At 36.0% G+C, this 26,522-nt stretch overlaps 1 protein-coding gene across 2 annotated transcripts; it reads left to right on the top strand.

The window, feature by feature from the left end:
- The first annotated feature begins 294 nt into the window (after positions 1 to 294).
- slc6a2 (solute carrier family 6 member 2) lies at positions 295 to 25,388 on the top strand. 2 transcript variants are annotated; one of them, XM_032561441.1, is made up of 15 exons: positions 295 to 1,118; positions 1,487 to 1,945; positions 3,239 to 3,370; positions 4,373 to 4,607; positions 10,184 to 10,322; positions 10,856 to 10,990; positions 11,542 to 11,645; positions 13,695 to 13,819; positions 13,914 to 14,026; positions 16,003 to 16,131; positions 16,975 to 17,074; positions 17,375 to 17,475; positions 21,644 to 21,811; positions 22,471 to 22,542; positions 23,610 to 25,388. In XM_032561441.1, the coding sequence occupies exons 2-15, from the start codon at positions 1,648 to 1,650 to the stop codon at positions 23,631 to 23,633; spliced, it is 1,875 nt and encodes a 624-aa protein (XP_032417332.1). In that variant the 5' UTR covers positions 295 to 1,118; positions 1,487 to 1,647; the 3' UTR covers positions 23,634 to 25,388. The 2 variants fall into 2 exon arrangements, with proteins under 2 accessions (XP_032417332.1, XP_032417333.1); XM_032561442.1 differs by lacking the exon at positions 295 to 1,118 and adding an exon at positions 1,129 to 1,352.
- The last annotated feature ends 1,134 nt before the right edge of the window (positions 25,389 to 26,522 follow it).

Genomic DNA, 26,522 nt, shown 5'->3' with positions numbered 1-26,522 from the left:
TGAAACATCATCAAGGTAAAAGGTGAATAATGCCATTTTCTTTTGAGCAGAGCTCCCCTTTGATATAGCAAGAAAAAGGTAAAGAGTCATGGGTCCAGCTCCTATCTGCAGGGTCAGTTCTCTGTGTGTCATTTGTAATAAAAATGTGCACATCTTGTGCAGTGTTTGTCAAGATGTTACTGTTTAAATGTGAATAATCAACTTGTTGAGTAAAAAACATTAACACAAGTTTTTGTTAGTATGAGGAAGTTGTAATGTTTAATGTGAGGTAAATAGAAAGAAATGCAAATTCAAGAGAAAGCATCAGTAATACCGTTTTCATGCCTTGTTGCCTGGTCCTGTGCTTTGCCCGCGCTGTGGTTGTTCAGTCTCCACAAATAAAAAGCCAAAAAACCACAGCCCTATTAGGGCTTTATAAAACAAGCACTGGAAAGCAAACAGGACATTCATTGACTTTAATGGGATGAACTGATCAACCATATCTAATAGAAATCATTGCCCCTGGCTAAAGCTGCTGTGGGATTAAATTACACGTGGGACACAAAGCTTTTACGGCTTCTTAGAAAACAGTAATTCAATATGTCTACAGAAGAGAAGAAACAGATAAGTCCAAATTAAAACATTAAAAAAGTTTTCTTGTATGTTAAATTCAAGTGCTTATTGGAACCGTAGGGTAAGGTGAAGTTATATTGCACAACAGAAATGTCAAAACTCTAAAATTACACATACACAGAAATACATTATCTTACACTTTTGCTCTAATGTAAAACTTCAAAGTCTTTGAAGCTTTTATTCATATTTTTTTCGACTTGAAAACAAAGTAAAGTTAGTCTCAAATGCTTATTTTAAACCGCTTGGATCATGCGCAGTCATAAGCTGAAAGTTTATTACTAGGTGATCATGAAACACTAACATTCAACACAAGAAACGAAAATGTTCAATTATAAAATATCACGTGGAAGAGAGAGAGGAAACAGATTTCAAAGCTCGCATTTTTTTTTATCGTCTCAGCTTGAGAAGGCGAGTCTCAAAGTTCCTTCAGAATGGGCAGTCTTCCCTCAGACGCATCCGGAGCGCAGCAGCATCAGGTCATGGAGAGGTGTCCTTAGTTTGATCAAGTACGGGATAGCAGCTGAAGAGCTGTCTTTGCACTGCTTTAGTAACTTGACTCATATTATAATATCCTTCTATCTTGGACTTAATTTCGATGAGATGTCTCAATCTTGCGTAATGTCCTCAGAACGTTTGGTGACGTACTGGAGTAGAATACCCTTGACACTTTGTATTGCTGAAAAATAGAGATAATAATTCTTCTTAAAGCTGTACTTGTAGCAGAAGCACGTGGACATCAGGTCTGTCTGCTGTAGACATGGTTATGCCACTTATCCCCTGTTGAGGCTCTAAACCGTGATTTCCTAGATGCGTAAACTTTACGCACGAATCCCTAACCTTTCCAAACTCTTTCCCCCTTTCTTCTTCTCTCTAGCCGATGAACACGGAGGTGTCACCTGTAGTTACGGTGGGGAACAGTCCCTTGTTACTGTTTTTGCCAAGCGCATCAACTCAGAAAGCCAGCTCTACCAGGACCCACAGGAAGCTGTGAGACCATCGCACCGGCGAGGGCTTCGTACACTCATCGCGGAGAAGATGAACATCCAGATCCTGCCAGAGCACAAACTGTCATCGGTCGCACCGCTGAAACAGTGCGATGTGGAGAAAAAAGAGGTAGAACTGATACTGGTCAAGGACCAGAATGGTGTCCAGTACACCAGCTCCTCCATTATTTCCACCCCTGGGAACCGCGTGGGTTTGCCCGGAGCGTCTCCTGAGGGCGACCGAGAAACTTGGGGCAAGAAAATAGACTTTCTCTTGTCCGTTATTGGCTTCGCTGTGGACTTGGCCAATGTTTGGAGATTTCCATACTTGTGCTACAAAAACGGAGGAGGTGAGTGAGCAATGTGTTTCGTCACTAATGTGCGTAAAATAGCACAAAAAAGCAACAGAAAGCAGTAAACTCTTAGTTTGCAGTTTGCATATGAGAACATTGAAATAAAATTTAGGCTAATGCTGCGAAAATATTATAGAGAAGATTTTTGTGTTCCTGTACTGATGTTGTCTGTTTTAATACACATATTATTATTATTATTATTATTATTATTATTATTATTATTATTATTATTATTATTATTATTATTATTATTTACAATATTTACAATTCCTGGATTCATTAGAAGGCTAAAACATGTTTGTGATTTTGATGTTCAAAGTGAATTATTTTGTTTCAATTCTAATTTTAGCCCCTTAATCTCCGATAATAGTCCCAGGAGTATAAACGGGGAGGCGGGTTTTTGCTTTCATGATCGAGGAAATGCCCCATTTTAAATTTCCTCATGCGCAAGTGAAGTGTATAATTTGACTGTGTCTGATAACAATTTTAAACAACTACCAAGATCATCAAGCAAAATGCCAGGTGTCCTGTTACAGGTTGTTGGACATGTATTATTATGATTTCTTTTTAGTTTATTTGGATGAATCTGAAATTATTCTGCAGACAGCAGTCAATTTATTTATTTATTTTTTATTTGTGCTTTGAAATGCCCCAATCAGTGATGATTAAGGTCACCCTCTGATATTTGAACCTTTAATGTAAGTGGTGTTTGACCTCATGACAACTGATTCAAAAACAATTGAATGCTGAATCTGCAGTGTGGTGAGAGGGAAAAGAATAAGTTTGTGTAGCTAAACCAACAAAGGATTGCTTGAAATAGTGCTGCTTTTTTTAACCTTCCATGTCAATGACAACAGAGGGCTCACTGGAAGCTGTGCCCTGTCCTCTGTTTGTTTTTATATTCTATTCAAATGTAAAAATAAAATCAACATGTTTTTACTCTGCACCCTCAGTGGTCCAACCCCAGCACAGAACTGTCAATCAGACTGGCCTTTGGCGAATATTTATTCATTACTGGAGATAATGTGTCACCTGTGATGGACAGTGTCAAGAGCAATTCAATTATCAAAGCTTGTTTCCTACGTTAGGGTGGATGTGCCTCTGAAGCACAGCATGAAAATAGCTTTGATCCTTCCCACTATTTTTCTAAGAATGTCAAGCCCCTGGCCATCCTGTTTCCCTTCTTAATCCATCACACTGCCACTTGTCAACATTTTCTTATCACAAAAAGTCAAACTCAAAACAAAAATGAAGAAAAGCACTTCAATTTGATGATTTGTGTCTTTTCAGGTGCCTTTTTAATCCCATATACTCTTTTCCTGGTCATTGCTGGGATGCCACTGTTCTACATGGAACTTGCCTTGGGCCAATACAACAGGGAGGGAGCAGCTACAGTTTGGAAAATATGCCCAATATTTAAAGGTATTTTTGTTTAACATACACAGACTAATAGGACTCACATTCAGATTCAAACACACACAACATATTGACTTCAGTCTCGTTGTAACCTTTTAAACGTACAGATCAGCATGTTCTTTTCTTATCGGCCTCTCATGTGTCCTTGCCCTTTAATTTTATCATTTTGTTCTTCTCCTTTACCCCTCTCAAAGGTAGAAAAGAGTCCCTTGTAACTAAAACCTGTCACAGCAGGTCATTCATTTGCTCTCATTGTACTCGCAACATTCTGGCTCCTTGCTACATTTTGTTTCACTGGAAATTGTCTTGCATACCAGCACTAGAATCACATATCACAGTGCTGATATGTGTCATAGACAATGACAATGACTCATATAGAAAATGAGTCATTGTCTATGAATTTTACTCAGACACATTAACTTTTCTATAAATTACATATGAAATCTAATTGAGCATTAACATTTTGGCACACTTTTGAGAAATTTACCTACAAAATAGATTTTCAAAAAGGAGATTTAGTGCATTAAGAAGGAGATTTAAAAAGTAGATTTTCAGGCGCTCTCAGATGAGTATGTTTTAAAATGGCACCAGTTGGTGTTTTTGTTGGCTTCAGCAAAAAAGGTGGGAGGGTTTGTTATTTTCCTGAGCAGAATGAGCAGGTGAAGGGTTTATGAGGCTCCTCTGTTTCGTGTGAAGACATCACATTCCAGTGGAGATAGAATAACACACAACACGGGCTTCATGGTCTCCCTTAAAAGAGGTCAAAATGACTTCATGAAATTAAGGGCAGAAAAACACTTCAAATTTAAACCAGACAATAAATGATTGTCACTAAAGAATGTGTATGTTGAGAATAATTTGCATATGGACACAATAATCTGCAAAGGAAGTCTTTTACATATCTGTACTTTCCACCTTATCTGTTAAACAATTATGCTTATGATTTGATTGGTGTAAATATGCAACATTATATTTTTCTTAATTTATAATTATTCCTGTTTCTGTCAGGTGTGGGCTACACCGTGATTGTCATAGCCTTGTATGTTGGTTTTTACTACAACGTCATCATTGCCTGGTCACTTTACTACCTGTTCTCCTCCATGACACGTGAGCTCCCATGGCTCAAATGTGGCAACGACTGGAACAGCGTAAACTGCACTGACCCTGACCACATCAATGGGTCTGTCCTTGGCAATGGTACCTATGCCAAGTACAAGATCACCCCAGCAGCTGAGTACTACGAGTAAGTGAAATCTTTCCACTATAACTATATTATCACAAAATATAACTTATTGTGGAGCCCACATTTATTAGCATGCCTGGTCAAGATGTGTAAAGGAATCCTAATGTAATGTAATCTTTTATTGCAGCAACAGGAAGTCACACTGTACATATTTTTAATAAGGGGAGTGAAGATCCTCCTTAATATTTTTGTAGTAATGGTTCATCCAGTGCCATCAGGATGAACTGGTGCTTACCTCCAGCAGTTACTGGGAATCACCCAGATGGGGCAAACAGCTCTGCACATACACACTCACACCTAAGGGCAATTTAAAGTGGTTAATTAAGCGAAGATGCATATTTTTAGATTGTAAGATAAAATCCACCCACAGTGATCCCAAGCATGTACAAGGATAAAAAATAAACTGGTTTTCTATCTTCAAGGCAACAGTGGTAATAACTACACCACCCTCTAAGCCCATACATAGATAGGTAACGTATCACAACCTGCTATGGAATATATTTTATTATCTGTGTCTGCATTATACCATCATCCAAACCCATATAAAACAGCTCCTGTCAGTATGAAGTGGGCAACCGGTCAGTGCAATGTGAGTTTACAACCTAAAACTGTCTAGCTGTAAGTGTTTGCACTACAAAAAGTGTATACATAAAAAGTTCAAATGCTCTCTTTGAAGTGCTTGAAAAGAGTCCCATCTGTTTATACTTCAAAGACAGCCAGTTCTTCCTCAGCTTCTGTGAAGACGGTGTAGCCCAAAGGAAGTCTGTGAAATGACTTGGACTTGGACAATACAATGGACAAATGCAAGGTTTGAAGTGCAGAAAACATAGAACAGTATGAGGGCCAATAAGTGACGGGTTAATAAAGACCTGATCCCATTCCGTTGAGCAACACGTCCCGGCATTCAGTGTTTGTTTAAACTGTATCCCTGGGTAATATTCCATTTTCCACGAAACTCCAAACCTGCTATATCGGAGGTATGTAAACACTTTTATTAACCACGTGGATTCAGCGCTCGCATGGAAGGTACACTGTTGTAAATTACAACAGACCTTCAAAAAAATGATGGGACTACAGACAGACACAAGACATGGTCCATTAAACCCAAACTGAAAATATATCTTTTTGTTTTGTTTTCACGCTTTATTTACATTAAAGGACAGGAACATGTGCAGACTGAAAACAATAAGGCACTTTGAGACAGATCTTCCATGGGGCTAGAGACTGTAGGGGATAATAAATCCTCCTTCTTACAGCTTTGAGAACAGGAGCAAAGCCAAAGCACAGCGTGAGGGAGGACAACTGAGTCAACAATTCAATTGCTTCACATCTCACACACCAACATTCATGAGCTTAGTTTGTAGGTTAGCCGTCATTTGCAGCAAACCTGATTAGTAAAACAAACTTTCGAATGAAACATTCCTTCATACTGACGTCACACCTAATCTTACGCTTTTATTTTGAGGGGAGTTTAGGCTTTCCAGCTGGGTTGCTTAATACATATAAAACACACATACAAAGTTTATGGTTTATCTGACCCATTGCCTTAGTCAAAATGCACTACAGAAGGCTGTTAATGTCAAGAAAAAAAATACTACTTGAAACCATGTTTGAAACTTGAAAGCGAAAAGGTTTTGAGTTTCAACCAATGCTCCTAAGAACTGCTGTAAACAGTAATGGAAAGGCATTATTGTGACAGTGTTGAAGGCAGAGTGTTGGAAAGAGCAGGATCTTCTTAAAGAGACACAGACCAATTTCTAGGAATCAGATACCGCTGATATGCGAAGTCAAATGTCTCAAGTTATTTTTTAAATGCACACAATGTTTATAACTACAATTGCAGGGACTAACATTATAATGCAATGTAAAGCTCCAAAAAGCTCCAATTTTTCATAATATCCTTCACCCAAACATATGATTCTCTTGAAGTAATGCAATACAAACTAATTAATTTAAAGCATAGCCGTTCTCTTTAGATGTAGTCAGCAGCAGCCACATCTGGTTTAAGTTGTGGAAACAACACTCTATAAATCAATGTTATTGTAATTTTGAAAGTGTAATAACAGAGATTCATCGGTTTTGAAAATCTGTTTTTTAAAACACCACGGACAAAATCTTTTGTAATGAGTAAAATGTAGCTGATTGAAACAAGACCGCCCAGCTGCCTCATGATGTTTAGTTTTTGTTATTTAAGACCTGACAGCACGCAACTCAAATACACCAAGATCAACACATGGTAGCAGCGGGTGTTAGGATGGCAGGGCTACCAGCTTCCTGAGTGATGATAAGACTAAATATGTTTAGAGTAACAGGGCCAAAGGGAACTGTGCTGATGTTACAGTCTGCATTTACTAGAAGTACATTATCAATTCATTCAGGTGGGCGAGAGGCCTTTGGGGCATTGCAACACAACTCTAACATGAGGCCCTCAGATAAGAGCACAGTATACATTTTTTTAATACATCAACTGATATTTTCATGCTGCTTTGTGCCTTCCAGGACCACAAATCTTTAAATGTATAATTTCCCTTACAAAAAAAAAAAAGCCTCTGAAGTTTTTCACAGATCTTTTCTTTCAGACTTAATATTTCTAGGTGGAACAAAAATTATAAGAATAACAGTAATGGATAACTTTGTATAGTAATGTAACACATTTGATTTTTGACATGTTTGAAAGATTCTCCCAAAATTTAAAAATTGTGTGGAAGTCCCCTACATTTATCAGTAATTAATTCCATTTTGGCCACAATTCAAGATATGATTATGTATTTCTTTATACCTTAATTTAATTTCATTATTCTTTTGTGTGTCCTTATCAGTTATTTCAAAGGCTCATCTCACTTGCCACAAGAACAATCATTCGATCAGACAATCAAGTTTATTAATATAACACATTTCAGCAACAAGGCCGTTCAAAGTGCTTTACATAATAGCACAAAAAGTGATAACAACATGCAGTCACCAATTGAAAATACAGTAACAGGCATTACACTTTGTTAAGTGCCATCATCAAAATCAATACGCATCAAATATGTTGGTCAATGTTCTATTTAAGGAGGACCAATGTTTACCACTCCACTATGCACAGTCAGAATTATAGAGGATTGCAGCAAAAGTTACATTTTTAAGTCTCCCAATCATCCATAACAACTATTGAACCAGGAGACTCAAATTCCAATCCTTAAAGGGCATTTGTCTTGAAACTTTTAGAAATTTCCCTGGTCCAACACGCCCAAATTAAATGCTCCTCCAACAGAGTCCTACTAATGACCTAATTATTAACTTCAGGTGTGTTGAGATGGAAACATATCTAAAAGTTGCAGGAAAAAGTTCCTTTAGGATTGGAGTTTGAGTCTTATTATTTGTGAGTGACTGAAGAAAAGCCTTCTCTGTTCTTTTCTCACAAATGTGTAACTTGAGAAACACCATTGGGACTTTTCCATGGGATTAACATTGAGTTCTTTGGCATCAAACTCTTCATCTGGGTATGATGTAAAAGATTTGAACAAGTACTTCATGTGCCCTCTTTAATATGGTGGAAAATATTTGGTGCTGTGAGCCTGATTCTCTTCCGAAGGGACAGTTGGAGTGCATGGTATCCTGGACTCTTTATTATAAGCTAATTTCATGTAAATCTCTGATCGAACCTTTTACTAAACTGAAGATTGGTGATATTTGGCTGTTTTGATTGGTATATGGTGAGATTCCATGTGACACCGAGAGTCTGTGTTCTAAACTGTTCTTCAAAATGTCCTAGTGAAATATATTCTCTAAATATAGTTACTATCAGCTGCAAGATTGTAGGACCTAAATGAAAAAGCTTGAATTAAAAAAGTGCAGCTGAAATAAAGGATCCCCTCTTTCTATAAAGCAAAAATCAACAGCAGTTTTATATTCACCTTATTAAAAACTATAAATGACATCCAAAAAAATGACAGCCTAAAACTAATGTATCTATAAACATTAATGTTTTTTCACCTGCCTGAAAAATTCTCAGCTGCATATCCACCCAATTTAGGCAACAGATAAACATAAGAAATGTTACATACCTTCTAGGTTGAGTAGTACTAGGTGTCAGGCATGTGTATATATATTTTTTTAATTTTGAAAAGGCAATTGGTGGAGCAAGAATGTGTATGATGTAAAAACAAAGAAGTCATGATCAGAAGGATGTATAAAGATTTTATCTTGTTGGATTTCGAAAAACTATAGAATAACAGTTTATGAAGATAAGATTAGTGCTTATAATGCTTTCTGGAGTATTCTTTGCTTATCTAAATTCATACAGTAACTAAATATAAGATATCAGTAAATTTACTCTTTTTCCAGTGTAGTTACTTTGCAGCAAAGCTTGCAGAAGGAAACAATATTTGGGTAGGGAAAAAAAGAGCCATCATTTGTCTTTTGTGTCATGAAATTGTTGAGTGTTTGGAAGGCCATCTTGAGCTGACAGCTTGACAGCAGAAAATATTTAATATTAGCAATTTAATCTTGACAGTTTTGATCTACTTGTGCGAATCCGCAAGGTGTTGAAACAAAAGTAGTTAATTTTCTGTGAAAATCAATGAACACATTTTTTTTTGCCTTTGTACACAGTGTCAACAAGCTTGATATAAATTTTATTTCAATACTGAATATCAATGAAGTGGAGTTATTAAAATGTATTTCATCCAGTATATTGTCCATGGTAAATTAAGATGAAGTGAAATCAACAGGTTGGATATGTTAGCTGAGGGTGGAGTGCTATCATCCCTGCTCTTTTCCTCCCATCTTAACCTCTGATAGCTATTTAAAACTTGTTTTAAAACTCCCTTGGCGGTCCAATAAACTGGGTGGTTCAGTTTAACAAAAAGACATATCAACATATATGAGAAAGAATCATATATCAACAACAGCTAAATTTTAAACGACTGAGTTTTAGTCTGCGGACACAGAAAATCAGTTCAACTGAAAATACTTTTAACTTATTTTGAACATTGCATTTAAGCATTTGAATATACCTGCTTCAAACAGTGTGCTTGGCTTTTTTGGGGGTTTATTACTTTTTGTTGTCCATACTTTATGGACATATATGTGATATGTCCATAAAGTCCATATCACATAAGGATATTAGTAACAAACTAGACATTGTAAATAACTGTGACTTAGATTGCAACCGTGACAGCAGTTTTAGATGTGTGTACATTAGTATGACAGTCAGCCAGCTCTTTGATTTATTGATTTGTAGAATCAATAAATCGGATTCTACAAACTGAGATCTAAGACTACAGTTAAGATACTTACCCAAATCTACATTAGCAAAAGTTAAGCTATCTCTGTAAGTAAGTTCCATTCCATGTCTATAGACCACTTAGATTCAGTATCTTGTTGTGAAAAAAACAGTTGCTTATTTCTTTTTCACGCTCAGAAAATATTTTTGTGGCAAAAATCCATAAAAAAATTAAGTGTACCCTTTGAGTCATGTCCAGATTACTGAATGAAAACCTAACATCATCTATAAACAAGGGTATGTTAAAACTAACTATGGCTTCTGGGTATCATGACAGTGTATATTTGGATTTGTCTCTCCTATGCAGACGGGGTGTGTTGCATCTCCATGAAAGTAAAGGTATTCAGGACCTGGGCTTGCCTCGGTGGGAGTTAACGCTGTGCTTGGTTGTGGTTGTATTTATCCTCTACTTCAGCTTGTGGAAAGGTGTCAAGTCTTCAGGGAAGGTATGGGCCACCTGTACTTATTTTTTGACATATTATTCATAGGCTAATTGTTAACAGTTAGAAGGATCTGGTATGGTAGTGTCTAATAGTTTCATTACTCCACTGAGTTATAAATCTGATATTCACAGCAGCATCAGAGGGTTTATGTCTTGCAGTAGACTCAGTGCTTGATCATCTGGACAAAAAGCTGTCAGGTGCTGACCCACCGCTATCTCCAACTGGAACTTTGCTAATAAAATTTACTCATGTCATATAAAGCTGAAAAAATGTGCTTTCTTTGAGCAAGACAGTCCACTGTCAGTGTGGGTTAAACCACTATTTATTTTTTAACAAACATTAAATTTAAGAGTATAAAAGTGATATTACAATTATTTCTGTTGTGTTTTAAGGTTCTAACATACTTACACATTTTTTGAATTTGAGAAAAAAGAAGAGTCTTTATGTATTTATTTGAAAAAAACATTGGATTATTCTGGGGAGTGCAATGGTGAATTCGGTAACCTATGTGCTATTTTTTCTGTGCATATCTTCAGGTCGTGTACATCACAGCGACTATGCCGTATATTGTCCTGTTTGTGTTGCTCATCAGAGGCATAACTCTACCAGGGTCTATGGAGGGGATCAAAGCTTACCTCAACATTGATTTCAACCGACTAAACAACCTGGAGGTCAGAGAGAGTGGTTACAAACTTATGAGCCCTGCCACACTTGTAGAAAGTGGCACACAAAAAAGATAAAATCCAAGTTTCATTTTTGAGCAGACTTTTTTAATGTTAACTTTAACCTTTTTTGTCTTATTATTGAATGCATGATTTTATTTTAATTGAACTCTGCTATCTTATGTAAGATAGTTTCTCTAACAGTACTCACTACTAGGCAGACAATTGGTTTCCCCAAACTTAAAAGCTAGATTCAACTGGTTCTGCAGGTATTAAATATAGGTAAGGAGGAAAGTGAATGAACATTCCACCAACTGGGTAAATTAATATTTTTGCTATAAGAACACTGTGAACGTTATCTTTAAGCCAAAATAAGCAGTTTTTCTTTGTGAAACAAGAAACATTGTATCCTGGATACAATTGAGGAAGGCAAACAAATAAGAAATTAGCTATCTAAAATACATTTGATTGAAAAACAAATAACATTAATTCTAACTATTTGTGTATTCATTACACTTTAGAAGGAACAATGAACAAAAACTGCCTTATTTAACCTATAGGTGTGGATCGATGCTGCTACACAAATATTCTACTCACTGGGAGCAGGCTTTGGTGTCCTCATTGCGTTTTCCAGCTACAACAAGTTTAACAACAACTGCTACAGGTAAGGAGGCTCACAGTGAATTGCTGATAATCCCAAACAAGCCCACAGCAACATCTTGCTGTTTCTAAGCAGCCTTCCTTTCCATATTGCAGCTAGACAACAAGACATAGGTGATGCTAATCTGTCCAGCTTACTTCAGTGCCCTAGTGTTTGAGGACAGATAAAGTACAGACCAGAAAGGGTTGCCAGATAATAGCCAGAGGCTGCATGTTTAGTTGTTTTTTTTCTCAGAGAGCTGCTGTTCTTCAGATCACAGCAGACAAAAGGTTTTGAGCTTATCTTTTCCTACATTAGCAGCCATAAGTGAACAGCAGTTCAGGAGAGATACTGTTGTCCAAGTAAGTCTTGCTAGAGGTTGAGAGCATATAGACAAAAACAAATGAACAAGACTGAACTAGTTAAAAAGAAAAAGACCGGAATAATAATAAAAAGCAAATACAGAAAACAAGTTAACTACTAGTAAACTACATAAATTGTTTCTGACTACTACAACTATTACAATTTATAACAGTATTTTTTTGTATTGCTTTATATTAATTTCTGTTTATACATTTGGCAAACCCTTACATTCAAATCAACTTGTAAATGAGGATATAGCAATGCAGTCAACATCAAAGCTAACAATAAACTCCTTAGGAGGGATACCACTTGTCAGATTCTGTTAAGGGTGACAGGGTAGAAACAAAGTGCAGGCGCAGACAGAAGTGTGGAAAAAACTCTTTGCTAGACGGAGAATATCCAAATGTGTATATCTGTATTATCTGTATTACATTGTATCGGTTTCTCCAAACAAAACTGAAACGGTCTTGTTTTTGTGAGCTGAGACAATACTAAGATTTGCACTGTTTGAAGGTTAGGAGGCGGCATAAGGCTGCAAGGCTTGAAGGAAGCTGTGTTTCAGTTAATCTACTGTATTGACACTATAGATGTTTGTTGAAATGCCTTATTATTTTGGTTGTCCAGCTGAGTATAAACAAGCTTTGACTTCAAATGAGGTAGTTCAAGACATCTGAGAAATTGGTACTGAGTGAGACAGACAAATCAGACCCTTGAAGAGAGAGCATAGATCAGGCTAAAAATTAAGGGACTACTCTTCTCTTTTTTTTCTTTTATCCATTAAACAAATTTTTAGCAAATCCTTGCTTTAATACCTAGGATGTCAAGAACATGTCTACAATTTCAATTTGGTGGTTAAAATACTTTTTCTATTGGCAGAGTAACAAATATAATATTTTCATTTCAAAATGACAAAACTAAGTCCGTGTAAAAACATAGGACTGCTTCGGCTCATCAATGTCATAATGAAATTCCTCACATTCTAATATTTTTATGTTGTTAACCTCAGTGGTAAATCTTTTTTAAACATGTTTTTAAATGTAGTTTTTCATGTATTTACCCCATTTTTCTAAAATAAAGTAAAACCTTAAGCTGACATATTTTGAAGGCCAGTGTCATGTGCCTTTTTTTTCTTATCTACTAAAGATTTGCCTGATTCTTTTCATGTACTTGTCTAATGACCTGAATAAGCAGACAGGACAGCGGTGTTCAGTGAAAACATCTTTAAATTGTTCACAGCCCATAAAAATAGGAACAAAAGGAAAGTGAAAGGGAAGTCAAATGGAAGGAAATTGCTCATTCAGAGGCTTCGGCTCCTTAATCCCAGGAGGTGGTTAAGGTCACTGCGACCTTATTCATTCTGTCAGTGGTCACAGAACCGCTCTCTAATTATCCATTAATTAAATCTCCTGGTGAATACCAGGAGATTTAAAATTTCCCGTTAATCTTCCCGTTTATCTTCTGTATTTGCCAGAAGATAAAAACCATAAAAATTAAAATAAATTTACTTAATTTAAAAACTGTATTGTATTTAAATTCAACTCCATAATTATACTCAAAATTAGTTTAAGTACACATATAAGTTAACATACACAAAAGTCTCCTAATGATCCCTTTACCAGACTGTAGAACTTCAGATATGTGAAAAGTTTGAACTATTTATGTTGAGAAAATATATTTCTAACTTCTCATCGCTGCGTGTTTTTAACCTAGGGATGCTCTCTTGACCAGCACAGTGAATTGCGTCACTAGTTTCTTCTCAGGGTTTGCAATATTCTCTGTTCTTGGATATATGGCCCAAAAGCATAATGTGAGAGTGCAAGATGTAGCAACAGAAGGTAAGTAAAACACATGCAATACTATCATTTACATTACATCCACATAACAATTTGAATGTAAATAAAAGTGTTTCATATTATTGGTTGCTTACAGGGGCAGGTTTGGTGTTTATCATCTATCCAGAGGCAATTGCAACACTACCTGGCTCAACATTTTGGGCTATTGTGTTTTTCATCATGTTGCTGACTTTGGGCATTGATAGCTCGGTAAGTAGCCTTAACCACTGTATGCTGGAGGTTAAAACTGTCAAAAAGATGCAGGATGTGAATTATACAGTGACTATTGGAAGGGTTCAGAACTTTAATCCACAGTGTGAAGGCAGATCTACTGTATATACGCTGCTGTGTGCTTCATTAAACTGAATGTTTATTTCCAATAATTTGACATATTTTGCTGTAAAGTTTGCCATTCACCAAGCAGGCAAAGAGGCATAAACTATCCAATAATCGTTGTAGTCGGAGATCACCTACAAACTGCTATACATAAATAAAGGCTGTCAACATGGAAAAAAAGACGAAAACCTTTCACCACATTCAAATAAAATGCTGCCTCATAAACAATAGAAAGAGGAGAGTTCTGTATTGCTTTTGTAATGTTTTTACTAACTGCAACTTCACAGCACAAGACGACGTTCAGTTTGAAGATAAATACTGTAGAGTTTAATCTCACCAGACCGTATGCTACGTGTCCGTCCAGCTTTATGTTTTCTTTTAGAGGGTAAATCTAAGATTTTATTACAACAATAACTTAAGTCATCCTCCATTTCTTTGCTATGCTGTAAAACACACTATAGGTCCCTAGAAAAATACCTCTTTATGGGAAAACGCAAGCCTCAGATATTTATTCTAAGACACTATTTCAGAGAAATATGGTGATGACAGATTTCCTGAGGTAAGCCTTATGGGGGGGCAGAATTTTAGCTTTCAGTATGCTAATGGCTGAACCTTTGCAGCAGAGCAGCTTTGTATGAGAAATGGAGAAAAATTCCATTGGCTACATGAGCTAAAACTACAAAGACATGTCAAATGAGACTTGCAGCTGTAATTGCCAAAAATATTGATTTTAAGGGTGAATAGAATTAAGTTGTCTCTTTTCTTTTCTTCTTGTTTAACATCTGCAAAAACATTTCATTCGTGCTATTTGTTGGAGGAATTTATCCCAGCGCTGTTTTAGTTCCAGGCCAATAGTCAAGAAAAACCAATGGTATTTTATGTTTTCCTAAGACTTTGGATTTCATCTATTCAACTCAACATGGTGAAATCATTGCATATTTAGATTCCGACACTTTCAGAATTTTATATTATGACAGTGGCCATTGGGGGGTTTTCAGTTTTTACATTTACACTATAGCAACAATCAAAACCATCAGCTATGAAGAAATGTTATCCAAATAGTAAAATAAGAATTGTTATTACTATTCTGTCTTAATGCAAATAATATCAATACACTTAAATAAAGTCATAAAAACCACAGATCCTGCATATAGAAGATTAAAACTGAAAATAATTACAGCAGACTCTTTATCACAGATAGAGTTTACTTGTACACAATTAATATTATACATATTAAATGAACACAGATGTTCATCTAATATAAATTTTTTCTCAAGGAACAATTAAACTTTGGATGATTATCAAAATAAATTACATCAACAAAACCTTGAATGTATTTATGTTTTTATCGTGTATTAGGAAAGATTTTGATTTGAAAAAACAACAACATTCTAATCTGTTACGGCTCAGATTGAAATAATATTGAATCTGCCAAAGCTAATCTAATTTGCAACAGCAACAAACTTTATAGTAATTAGAGTCCTAGGTCAAATAAACATAATATTTTAGGAGAAGCACAAACACCTCTGTAAAATTATTTTCACTGTTTTATTCACACAATCAAATCACAAGTTTAATCCTAAGACATCTTAATAGATATTAATGTACCAGCACTTATTTACTTACTATAATCAGTTCACTCAAGTGTCAGTAACTCATGCCAAACTGTAACTTTGCACACACAAGAGTTTAGAGATATCTGTCGGATGGATAGAAACTTGTTTCATTAAAGTGATAATATAATAATGTTTGCGCTTACAAACCAAATAAAAACTGAACATTGCAATGTATTTAGGAGCTCTGCTGGCTTGGAGACATTTCTGGTTTTCATGTCTGTCTGTTTCCTTCAGATGGGCGGCATGGAGGCGGTCATTACAGGCCTGACAGACGACTTCAAGATTCTTAAAAGAAACAGAAAGCTCTTTACATTTGCCACAGCTTTTGGAACCTTCCTCGTTGCTCTGTTTTGCATTACTAATGTCAGTATCAACATTTATGATGCTTCTTAAAGTTAATTTATAAACTCCTCAAAAATGTTGCAAAAATGTTATAAAAAGTCTTTATAACATCTGGTATTTGTGTTAATTTCTGTTTATACATTTGGTATAGCTTCCTCTGGTATGCCAGTCAAGCTTTGCTGACTCATTATGAGAGAGTGTATCTGAACTGCACTCAACTCAATTCTCATGATTTAGCATCTTCATAAGAAAGCAGTCAGTTTTCATGAACTATTGCATCACAATCTGATGACACTGGATTCAATTAAACTGTGTCCAGGAAGTCAACAATTAAATTTCCCTTGCATTCCAATTCATTCATTAGCAGCCAGAGAAATAGTACAGTTTTGTGGCATGTGAAACTCAAATACAGAAAGATTTGGAAAAGACTTTATAAAGGATTTATGCGGTTTGTTTATTATATCAATTTAAATGTTAGAAAAAGGAAAATCTTTTTTGCTTTCTTTGTTAAAAGATTATGGGGTTGAGATGATATCAATAAAACATGAAAAAGCTTGACTTTTAGAATATGTCCACATGCTTATTTTCTGACATTGACTAAAATGTACTCCCAGGTTTTTAGAGGATTTATGTAAAATTATAATTTTCAAAGACACTGCAAACAATTGATGCAGACCATTAAACATCATAATTAATAGAAAGAAACTGCTTGAAATATATTACCCTGTGTGCAATGAATCTATATATGAGTTTCACTTTTTATGTTGAACAGAAGAAATAAATTAACTGTGATGATAATCTAACTTATTAAGATGCACTTTGACACTGAGACTCACAAATTTTCTTTTGTATCTTTCTCTGCAGGGTGGGATCTATGTTCTGACATTGTTAGATAAGTATGCAGCAGGGACTGCCATACTTTTTGGCGTGCTGATTGAGGCCATTGGAGTGTCATGGTTTTATGGTAAGTTAGAGTTCAGTATAACAGAAAGTCTTAAATTAACTTTCTATCTCTTAAGGCCTTGTAAGCTTAAGAGATAGAAATAAAAACAACGTTGTAGGAATCAGCCTGAGAAACATATGGGCAATATTATTTTGCTCTTGAAGACATAATTGAGTAAACAATTTAGATGTTCGTGAATTTCTGTTTCCAGTTAGAAAATAAATGGATTCACTTGGAACAAAAACACACGTTGAATCTTTATTCTGACAACCTATTGCTTCACCTCTGCTGAAACCATTTAACGTTTCATGCTCTGTGCAGGTGTGGACCGCTTTAGTGAAGATATTGAGCGAATGATGGGCTTCAAGCCCGGGCTTTACTGGAGGCTGTGCTGGAAATTTGTCAGCCCAGCTTTTCTTCTGGTAAGAAAAATGCAGAAAGTTTCAATCTTTTTCCACCAGATTATAATCAACTACATAACTCACTGAGAAAATGCAACCTACATCGATGGCGTTTACTGCCTCATTTCCAGCATTTATAGGATAATTTGACTTATATATGCATCAAAGTCACCATCTAAAGTAGATTTAAATAATGTAGTAAGATTGAGACACAAGTCAAAAGCTCTCACTTAGAATCAAATACCAACAGATATGTTGGAAAAAGGGGGATGTGGTTTGAGCCTTAGCTTACAGTCGTTTTTAGCTTTTTGTTATCTGCATGAGCTGTCGAGAAAGCACATTTCTCTGTCTGCAACAATTCAGCTACAGGCGTAGACAGCCATGGGCTTCCTTTAATAGAACTGATTTCTACACCCTCCGCTGAGTATGTCAACACAAATTCATTTATTCAAAAACTTTTTGGTAAAGAAAAAATATAAAAATAATGTGCTGACAAATACACCACATATCGGAATTAATAGGTGTTGTCATTTTGTACTCTTATATTGTGAGAAAAAAGACAAACTCATCATTTCTCAAAAAACTTATTTATACCATTTAGTACTGTATGTGGCCTATGGTAAATGGGCAGAAAACATTTATATTTAGCACTTTTCTATTCACACCAACCACTGAGTGCTTTTGCACAAAATGTCTCATTTACCAATAGCCCATTATACAGAAAAGTAGGTTAACTTGTGACTGACTTGACTTGCAAAGTGTGAAGTGGCAGCAGGGAAAAAAAACTTTTTGACTTTACTTTTTCCATTTTTCCTACAGAGCCACAGCTGCTCACACGTGACATACTGTATGTGTATATACAGAGTGAAAAACACATCAAGAGCATGTTTGCAATTTTTTAGTCAGGATGTCTTACTCGGCCCTATAACTTTCTCCAGACTCAGAATGTGACTATAAAGTCCAAGACAGCTGCTTTGCGTGAATTTTTGAGACCCCAAAACCCATAAACCCAGAAACATTTGGCAACATCTATTCTGCTTTCCAGAGTTTTATGTATTTGTCAGTAGGGGATTGAAGCACAAAACCCCCACCCCAAATGGTAGGTTGGGGGGTTTTGGCAATAACATCAAATTCACTTCATGCTCCTTTTCATTGTGACGAATAATTAATTTGGTTTGCAATGAGATTTTGTGAAATGGAAACAAAATCTGGACTTTGCTGCTGCTTTTACTGCAGATAATTAACACCATGCACTCCTGCTCTTACACTGTACATACACTTACACTGTTCATATGAAGCCTTGAACAATAGAACAGCATGCCTTGTTCAAGCGTTTGTGTCCAGACACCAAGTTATACATGTAAACTTGGTGGTACTCAGTGGTAGTTGTTGTTGTGTCTTGTCTCTATGCTGTAACTGTGAAGTAATTTCCCTGCTGGGATGAATAAAGTACTTCTATTCTATTCTATTCTATTCTAAAATATGTTTAGAAAACAGTTTAAGCTTTCTAAAACTTTTTAAAATGTAAAAAAACATCACTCACATGAGCATCACGTAAAACGTATTTACAGTGAACAATAGAGATATGCTTCCTAATTACATCCAGTGGTCAGAAAAAAGGGAATCTGTCACACTGTTGTACATCATACTTTTATTTCAATAACTTTTAAAGAAACAATGCCATAGCGAAATAAGTCTCTCATACCACCATTCAGCCACACCAGTAGCTCATATACATTATGTATACTTCACATTTGCAATAATGCTACAGAATCTACATTGGTGTGATTAATATATCACAGCAGTGACCCAATATTAATGTTTCATAACTTATGAAGATGGTGTTTTGACTTCAGGATGTGGGATGTTTGAAATTGAACTCCTTGCCATCACTTACTGTATGATTAATTAAACTCTTGATTGCCTGACCACTTGAGGGCACTTGTAGAGCACCAAGGTTTTGTTTCCAGATCTTCACTGGATCTTAAAAATAAATAAATAAAATGAGATAATGTCACAGAAAAGTAATATACCCAATTTTGATGAAGCAGAACGCTGTAAATATAAAATTGGAGTGCATCAAAACTATCACACATACTTCGAAGACATGACAGGACTTGATGACCCATAAAGTCTTCCATATTTCCTTACACTCAGATCCATGTAGCATTTTTTTTTCTGTCAAAATGCCAGCAATCATAGCAAGATAGGAAATAGTTTCATTGCAGCCTTAGCTTGAATTACAGATAAAAAAAGAAACATGTCACAACACTTCAAAAAAGTTCAAGCAAACACTATCCAGGAATTTAAACAAGAAAGCCACACCAGGCATCATGGTTAAATTGATATTATGCAGATATTGCATTGGCATAATTACAATCCCTGAAGCCGGGTCTTTTGTTATTGCTCATTCAACTACAGTAAACAACAATAACAAAAAAATAAAATAAACACTTTTCTAGAGTAACTATTTGCTTTTTTTTTTTTTTTTTGTCAAAGCACCGGCTTAAGTTGTGGCATGTAAATAAAAACCAATGTTATAAAAACGACTCTAGCATTCCACTAGTTTGCAACTAATGTTCCCTATTTCTTTCAGATTTGTATGCCTAATGTTTGCAGAATGTAAAAAGTATATAATGTTGATCAAATGTCTCATCTATTTTTAGGAAGTAATGGATTAAAATGCCAATTGAATTTACACAACGCTTGTAAATAAGCTGCTTATGTAAAGGTAAAAGGTAAAGGTAATTTTCTTTATATAGCACATTTTCAGCAACAAAGCAATACAAAGTGCTTTACAGGATTTAAAAGGAAATACAAACAAAATTACAAACCAAAGGAAAGAGCAAAAGAAGAAAAATAATCTAATGTTGATCTAAAGTAAATAAACTAGATACTACTATTCTGGGTTGGTAGATAAGTATAAGTAAGTATCCTCTGGTCTAATTCCTTTTCTGGGTTGCAATAATAGGCGTCTCTCTGCATCTAAATAGTGATTACTCTACAGTTTCTACAATATAAGCTAAAGAGTGACTAATAAGCTAGAGTCTCTGGATTCCAAGTTTGTTCTAATTCCTTTTCTGGGTTAAAAGTGAGTACTCCACAGTTTCTAACAAAATAAAATAAAAAAGAGGAAAAGACACATTAGGGCAAATGGCAATATTCAGACAAAACACAGGATAAAACAAAGACATGAGTGAAGGCGGTGACATCACAGGGCCATGAAACCACATTGCTCAGCCTCCCGGCAGACGTCCGACAAGATGTTGTTATCAAGGAATGTCCTTGGGAGTGCTCAGCTCCACAGCTGCCTGGATAACAGGAGAGGGTAAGGTGGGAAGGAGCGTTATGTTTACATATCTTCAAGTAGATTGAAAACATGCAGCCCTTCCAAGGCAACCCAGGAAAAGCCAATTCAGATACAGAATGTCTTAGGTCAGGTAGATTATAAATTTCAATCTTCCCTAAAGTCTCTCCGATACATCTCAATTCCCAATAATCCAAATTAGTTTGGTCGTTCCACTGAGCCAAAACTAACAACTTCTCCAAGATCGATTCCATTCCCTTAGTGAGTTTTTGAGTCCTCAGCTGGGCTCCGAGTCTCAGCAAGACTCACATCCAACTTGCGTCTCGGTCCACACTCACAGTCCGAGTGTTCACTAGTTCGGCCAAGACTGTCACAAATATGTCGATAAGCCAGGTATCCGCAAGCTCCAAACAGCAGACATTCTGTTACCATGAATAAATCCAGGGTGAATCCCACTGGGTGTGTCCCCGCAGGACAAGAGGGCTCTCCTGTGCCCAGTCTTCTCATCGAGAAAATTTGATCAATTGCATTGAGAGACTGGTTGACCAGATCCATAATTTGTAGGTTTGGAGGATGTGCAAAGAAAGGCTCCAAAAATATAGGAAAAGACTGGACAAAAACAGATCAAGCAGGGCAGGGAGGGAGAGGAGGAAAAAAGCATTCGCTTTCACCGAGAGCAAGAGAGGAAAAGCATGTATTAAAGAAATTGTGCAGAAGAAGGATGACAACATGCATTAAAAAGTGCTAAGATTTTTTTTAGGTTTCGGATAATTAGAAAGTTCATACTGTCAATATGAGCAGCCAAGTTCACAAGTATAATTCTTAGAGGCTTTGTAATACATAATACATTTTTTAAAAACCTTTTTACATTTACTTTTACAGTTTGTTGTTATAGCCAGTACGTTGACGTCAGGAGGCCTGAAATATGATGACTACACCTTCCCTTATTGGGCCAACATTTTGGGCTGGGGAGTAGCCATGTCATCCATGCTGTTTGTTCCCTTTTACGCTATCTACAAATTCTTCAGTGTACCTGGAACTTTGAAAGAGGTATGTATGTAAACATATTTATGTAGTGATGAGTGAGAATTTACACTAACTAAAGATATTGAGAAAACATATGTAGCTGAATACTCAAAACTTAACTATGTTTATTGATATATGATCAGGAAAAGAACCTGGCTTAATCACATGGAAATAGCTTGTGGAAATATACAGTGCGTATCCTCAAAGCGCTGAGAGTTTGTGGTCACAATCATCAAGCCAGAGAAGAGCTATTTTTAATCTGTGGCAATCTACCAGTATCATCCTCAATCTGTTGATGCAGTTACCAAATCCCATTGGTATTTCCAGTTGAGTTTTGAATTGGACTTTCTCATGTTTTCAGACATGTGTGTGTTTCAGACGTGTGGGGGCATGTGTGTGGGTGTGTTTTTACTTTTAGAGTATTATTTTAAATATATTTTCGAAATTTGTCTCATAAAGTTGTATTCCCTCTTGGTGTTTTGTCATCCAAACATTTTATTTATTTCTCAAATTCACTATATATATATACAGTATATGTACAGTATATATATATAGTAAAGAAGTTTTTGGTCTGAAAGGTTCCTCGGGTGTAAAAGGTCCAGTATATTTCAATTATTTTTTATGTCTTTTAGAGACCATGCTTTAGGATTCCATATGATGTTTTCTTATCACCTGTTTTGCAGAAAATAGCCTACTGTATCACTCCAGAACATGAACATCACCTGGTGGCCAATGGAAATGTGCGGCAATTCAAAGTAAGGGCGACTTCCTTAACTTTCTCCATTATTTTTAGATGTAAAGTAGTCGAAAGGAGCCCTAGAGAGGCCTCCTGTGCTGCATTAAGAGACCGTTGGAGCAACTATTAGATGTGTAGTGAAGTTACTGTTTTGAGGTTGCACAAAATGTCCTTTGTGGGAACATAGTTGTTAATCATAATTTTGACAGCATATCCAGGCCCTGGGTGCAATTTGGAGGGAATGAGTAGGATCAGTGTTGCCTCTCTATGAAGAGTGACAAACACCCGCTTGTGTGGTTTGGTCATCAGAAAATTTGAGGTGGGACTGGCCACCTTTAAAGCAAAATCAGCAAACTCGTCACACCCATACTTGACTGGCATTCCCCAAATTAGCCCAGTTTATTGAGCTATGGGACCCTGCATCAACACGTGTCAACGAAAAATCAACCACTCCCAAGAAATTTTTAAAACCGAAAAATCATTCTATGCTCAGACTCCTTGTAAATTAATTTCAGCAAGGATTGCATTACTGGTTCATTGGGGCCCCAACAGGGAAGAAGTGCACACCCCTCAGAATTATGTGTAGATTTCTTGTTGAGACACGCAAGAGAAACAAGTTCTCAATGCTGCAATTCAAATCCAAAATATATTCAGAAATAAAACTGCAAAATTTAAAGGGAAATGTATCATATGTAGTAACATATGTGATATCACTGTGCTTAGATCCATAAGAAATCACCAAAAAGAAAAATACATGGGCAGTAAAGAACACTACAGTCATGTTTTCCTTCTTTCTAAAATTACAAATTGGAGGTGACCTAGTTATATTCTAACTGTTTTAGAAATCACAGAGATCATAGAGGAGTCTTAATCTAGTGTGGATGGGTTTTAGGATTCTTATAATATATTTTGGCAGGAGTCCTTTAAAGATCAACTCTCAACAACACAGAAACAGACAGGGTTACATTCAGACTTACAAATGACTTTTTAGCCACAGGTTGCATGTAAACAAGAAAAAAAAGAGAAAACATAAAACAGTATGACGTTATGTCATAAATTCAATAAAATCTTTGTTCTGTTTTCTAGCTCAGACACTGGCTAGCCATTTGATCACAAATACCCAGAACTCCATCATCTATCATTTGGATTTCCTGTGTGCCACCAGTGGTTGGACTAAAACGGGGAGCAGTCGGCTCCAGTATCTATCAGCAGCTTCTTTCTTCTCCCCATGCATTTGCCACACAATGCCTTCAAGGGTTTCAAGCACTTTGATTTCAGGGTTAAGCCTGTTAGCATTCTGAAAGATCTCTACCACTACAGTTTTTGAAGTAGGGGTAGCCACTGGGATAATTAACCGTTATCAATGTTAATTAATCATAGCTTTCTCTGCCGTTATGCACAGACTTAAATCTAGCTATTACTTTTTGGAAAGGGCACAAATGACAGTTTGTCATCAAACAATCTAATCATCCCTTTGTATAACTACAAAGGGAACCATAATTTTCTGTTTGATGTGTCTGGTTACTTACTACTAATTCACTATAGTAAGAAACAGTTTCTTCTTTCCATTCTTTTAGAACAGAGGCTGACCTCTGTCAGTGCCTTATTAAGTGAGACACTCCATGTATTCTACAGTCTGTCCACAAACAAAAAGAGTCAACTGTGTTAACTCAGGAACACACAGAAATCATAACAGTTTGTTAATAGTAACTTCTTGGTTTTGACTTAGCTGTTTGACATTGACATCAAGGAGCTGCATCAAGTTTAACCTAATTAGGAAAGGAAACAAAAACAGGACAGAAAAAAAATGTATGCGTTTGAGTGAAAAAGGGAATAATAGATGCACCAGACCAAAGACTGTGTGGAACCATTGCAGGCTTTAGGGATTATTGGGAACTGAAAACAATCTTAGTACCAAGTCTTTGTTTCGAAGATTAAGCTGGGACTTTGTCAGTGCCTAGCTAATAACATAGGGTGCAGGAGGAAAATTCACCAAAACAAATGGAATTCCTTTTACTGATAGTTTTGTATTATGAAACTTGGGCTTTTTATTATTCTTTGTCTTTTATGTGCAAATGTAAGGACAATGTGTGACTTATTCTCCAATTGAACAATGAGAGAAAGTAGAAATACAGAGTGTTGAAAAGAAAATACAGAGAGTGCATGTGTATTATGACTGTTGATATTTTTTACTCTTTAATGGTTTGTTTTGGTGAAACGTACATAAAACAGAGGACTGAAAACTTAAAAATGCCTCTCTCTACTATGTATTAGATTTTATGACATTTGCGTAGCAGCAACTTTCATGTTTTTATTTGAAACACATATAAACCTTTGTATTTTTCATCACTATTAAAGTGCCAACAACTTATTTTTGAAGTCATATTCTTGTATTGATTTGATTCTTTTGCTTCTTTTATAACTATGGGAATGATGTTAAATTTTACGTTGATGAGAAAATATTATTACTGAAAAGGAATTAAGCCACACAAAAAAGCAAATATATGTGGGAATACATAGATAAATAAATATATTCTTTTGTTATATCTAATCTTGTATTTATCAACTTGTTTATAGCAAATTGTGAAAGTAAAGTATTTTAAATGTAACTGTCTACAGTCCTAACATGTTGTTTGATGTATAACTGAGAGGAACTATTTAGAAAAAAAGAAAGATATTCTTCAATGTACACTGGGCTACTTTGTCTAATGAATGTGATCAAATACACCCTGGATCTCCTGGACCATGTTTACAGAACTGTTGTGTACAATACCTATGTCCGGTTGAACGTGAGTGACAACTGTCTATGAAGAAGTCTAAAGTATTCACAATATAAAAATAAAAAAATTATTCTACACACTTGAATATTGGGCTTTGTGTTTTTATTTAACATTCTGAGAAAAACTTGAGCAGCATTTAGAAGTATCTATCTACCTCTCGACAGACAATGGTTACCACCGATTCTGGCCTGACCCTAACACTGAATATGCTTTAATCTGAACCAGATAACTTTTGCTATCCCAATGTAGCAAGTTAATTATTCCATGAAATGAAGAAAAGTAATAAAAAAGCAACTACTAATCTTGGCTTCTGCAGCAGGAAATTGATTTTTCTCACTGGATTTAAGCAGTGAAAAGACACTGCTAAATGGTTGTAGCTAGAAATTGTCAGTTTTTTTTAACACATAAGTGCAGAAAAGCAAGTTACTAAATATACAAATAAAAATAGAACTGCTGGAAGCTATTAATCATCATAACACTCAGTTTTCCACAAACAATCTGTAAAACAGCTCTCTCAGCTATCAGTTATCTTCTTAATCACAGAATTTCCTAGATGAAATGAAGCTACCCAACTCCCTGCTCACAAATATTTGTGAGCAGGGAGTTGGCAGGGAGTTGCTCACAAATATGCAACTGTGATGCAACCTTGATGTTTAGGCTGCATCAAGTGCAACCTAAACACTTGATGCAAAAACAATTTGAGTAAAACAAGTGTTCCAATTCACAGCAAACCTCCTCCTTTTTTCTCTTCCCCCTATTTTCTCTAAGTATTCAATGTGTTTCCCAATCTTGGTTCCAAGTATTCACTGCCTGAATGCATTACACCTGCATGATCCACGTCTGATTTCAATCTATGACTCATTGAAAGGTTTCTGTTGAGTTTTGATGGCACAGCTAATTCATCTGAGATTCATTCATTCATTCATCAGGTGTGTTGAGCTTGCAGAGACAGAAGTTCTGAGGAACAGCGTTGGAACAGCCTTTTAATCCGAATACATAAATAAATAAATATTACAATCTTTTTTTTTTACTCCTCCAGGGGGTCTTTTGTGGACTCTAGTGTCCCTTATATGAAAGTAGGCTGACATGAAAGGGGGAAAGGGGAAGACATGCGACAAATATCGTCGGGTCCGGGAGTCGAACCCGTGACGGCCAAGTCGAGGACTCAAGGCTTCCAAACATGGGTTGTGCTATTCCTTACGCCACCACAGCATGCCCA

The sequence above is a fragment of the Xiphophorus hellerii genome, chromosome 4 (genome assembly GCF_003331165.1).
Source record: "Xiphophorus hellerii strain 12219 chromosome 4, Xiphophorus_hellerii-4.1, whole genome shotgun sequence".
In the NCBI taxonomy this organism is placed as follows: Eukaryota; Metazoa; Chordata; class Actinopteri; order Cyprinodontiformes; family Poeciliidae; genus Xiphophorus; species Xiphophorus hellerii.
Note: the sequence above shows the minus strand (reverse complement) of the source record. Positions and strands in the feature narration are given on the sequence as shown.

Coding starts and splice junctions, on each gene's coding strand:
- slc6a2 (XM_032561441.1), top strand. CDS start 1,648: ATGAACATCCAGATCCTGCCAGAGCACAAACTGTCATCGGTCGCACCG. Junction 13,820..13,913: donor GCAAGATGTAGCAACAGAAG/GTAAGTAAAACA, acceptor GGTTGCTTACAG/GGGCAGGTTTGGTGTTTATC. Junction 16,132..16,974: donor CTCTGTTTTGCATTACTAAT/GTCAGTATCAAC, acceptor CTTTCTCTGCAG/GGTGGGATCTATGTTCTGAC.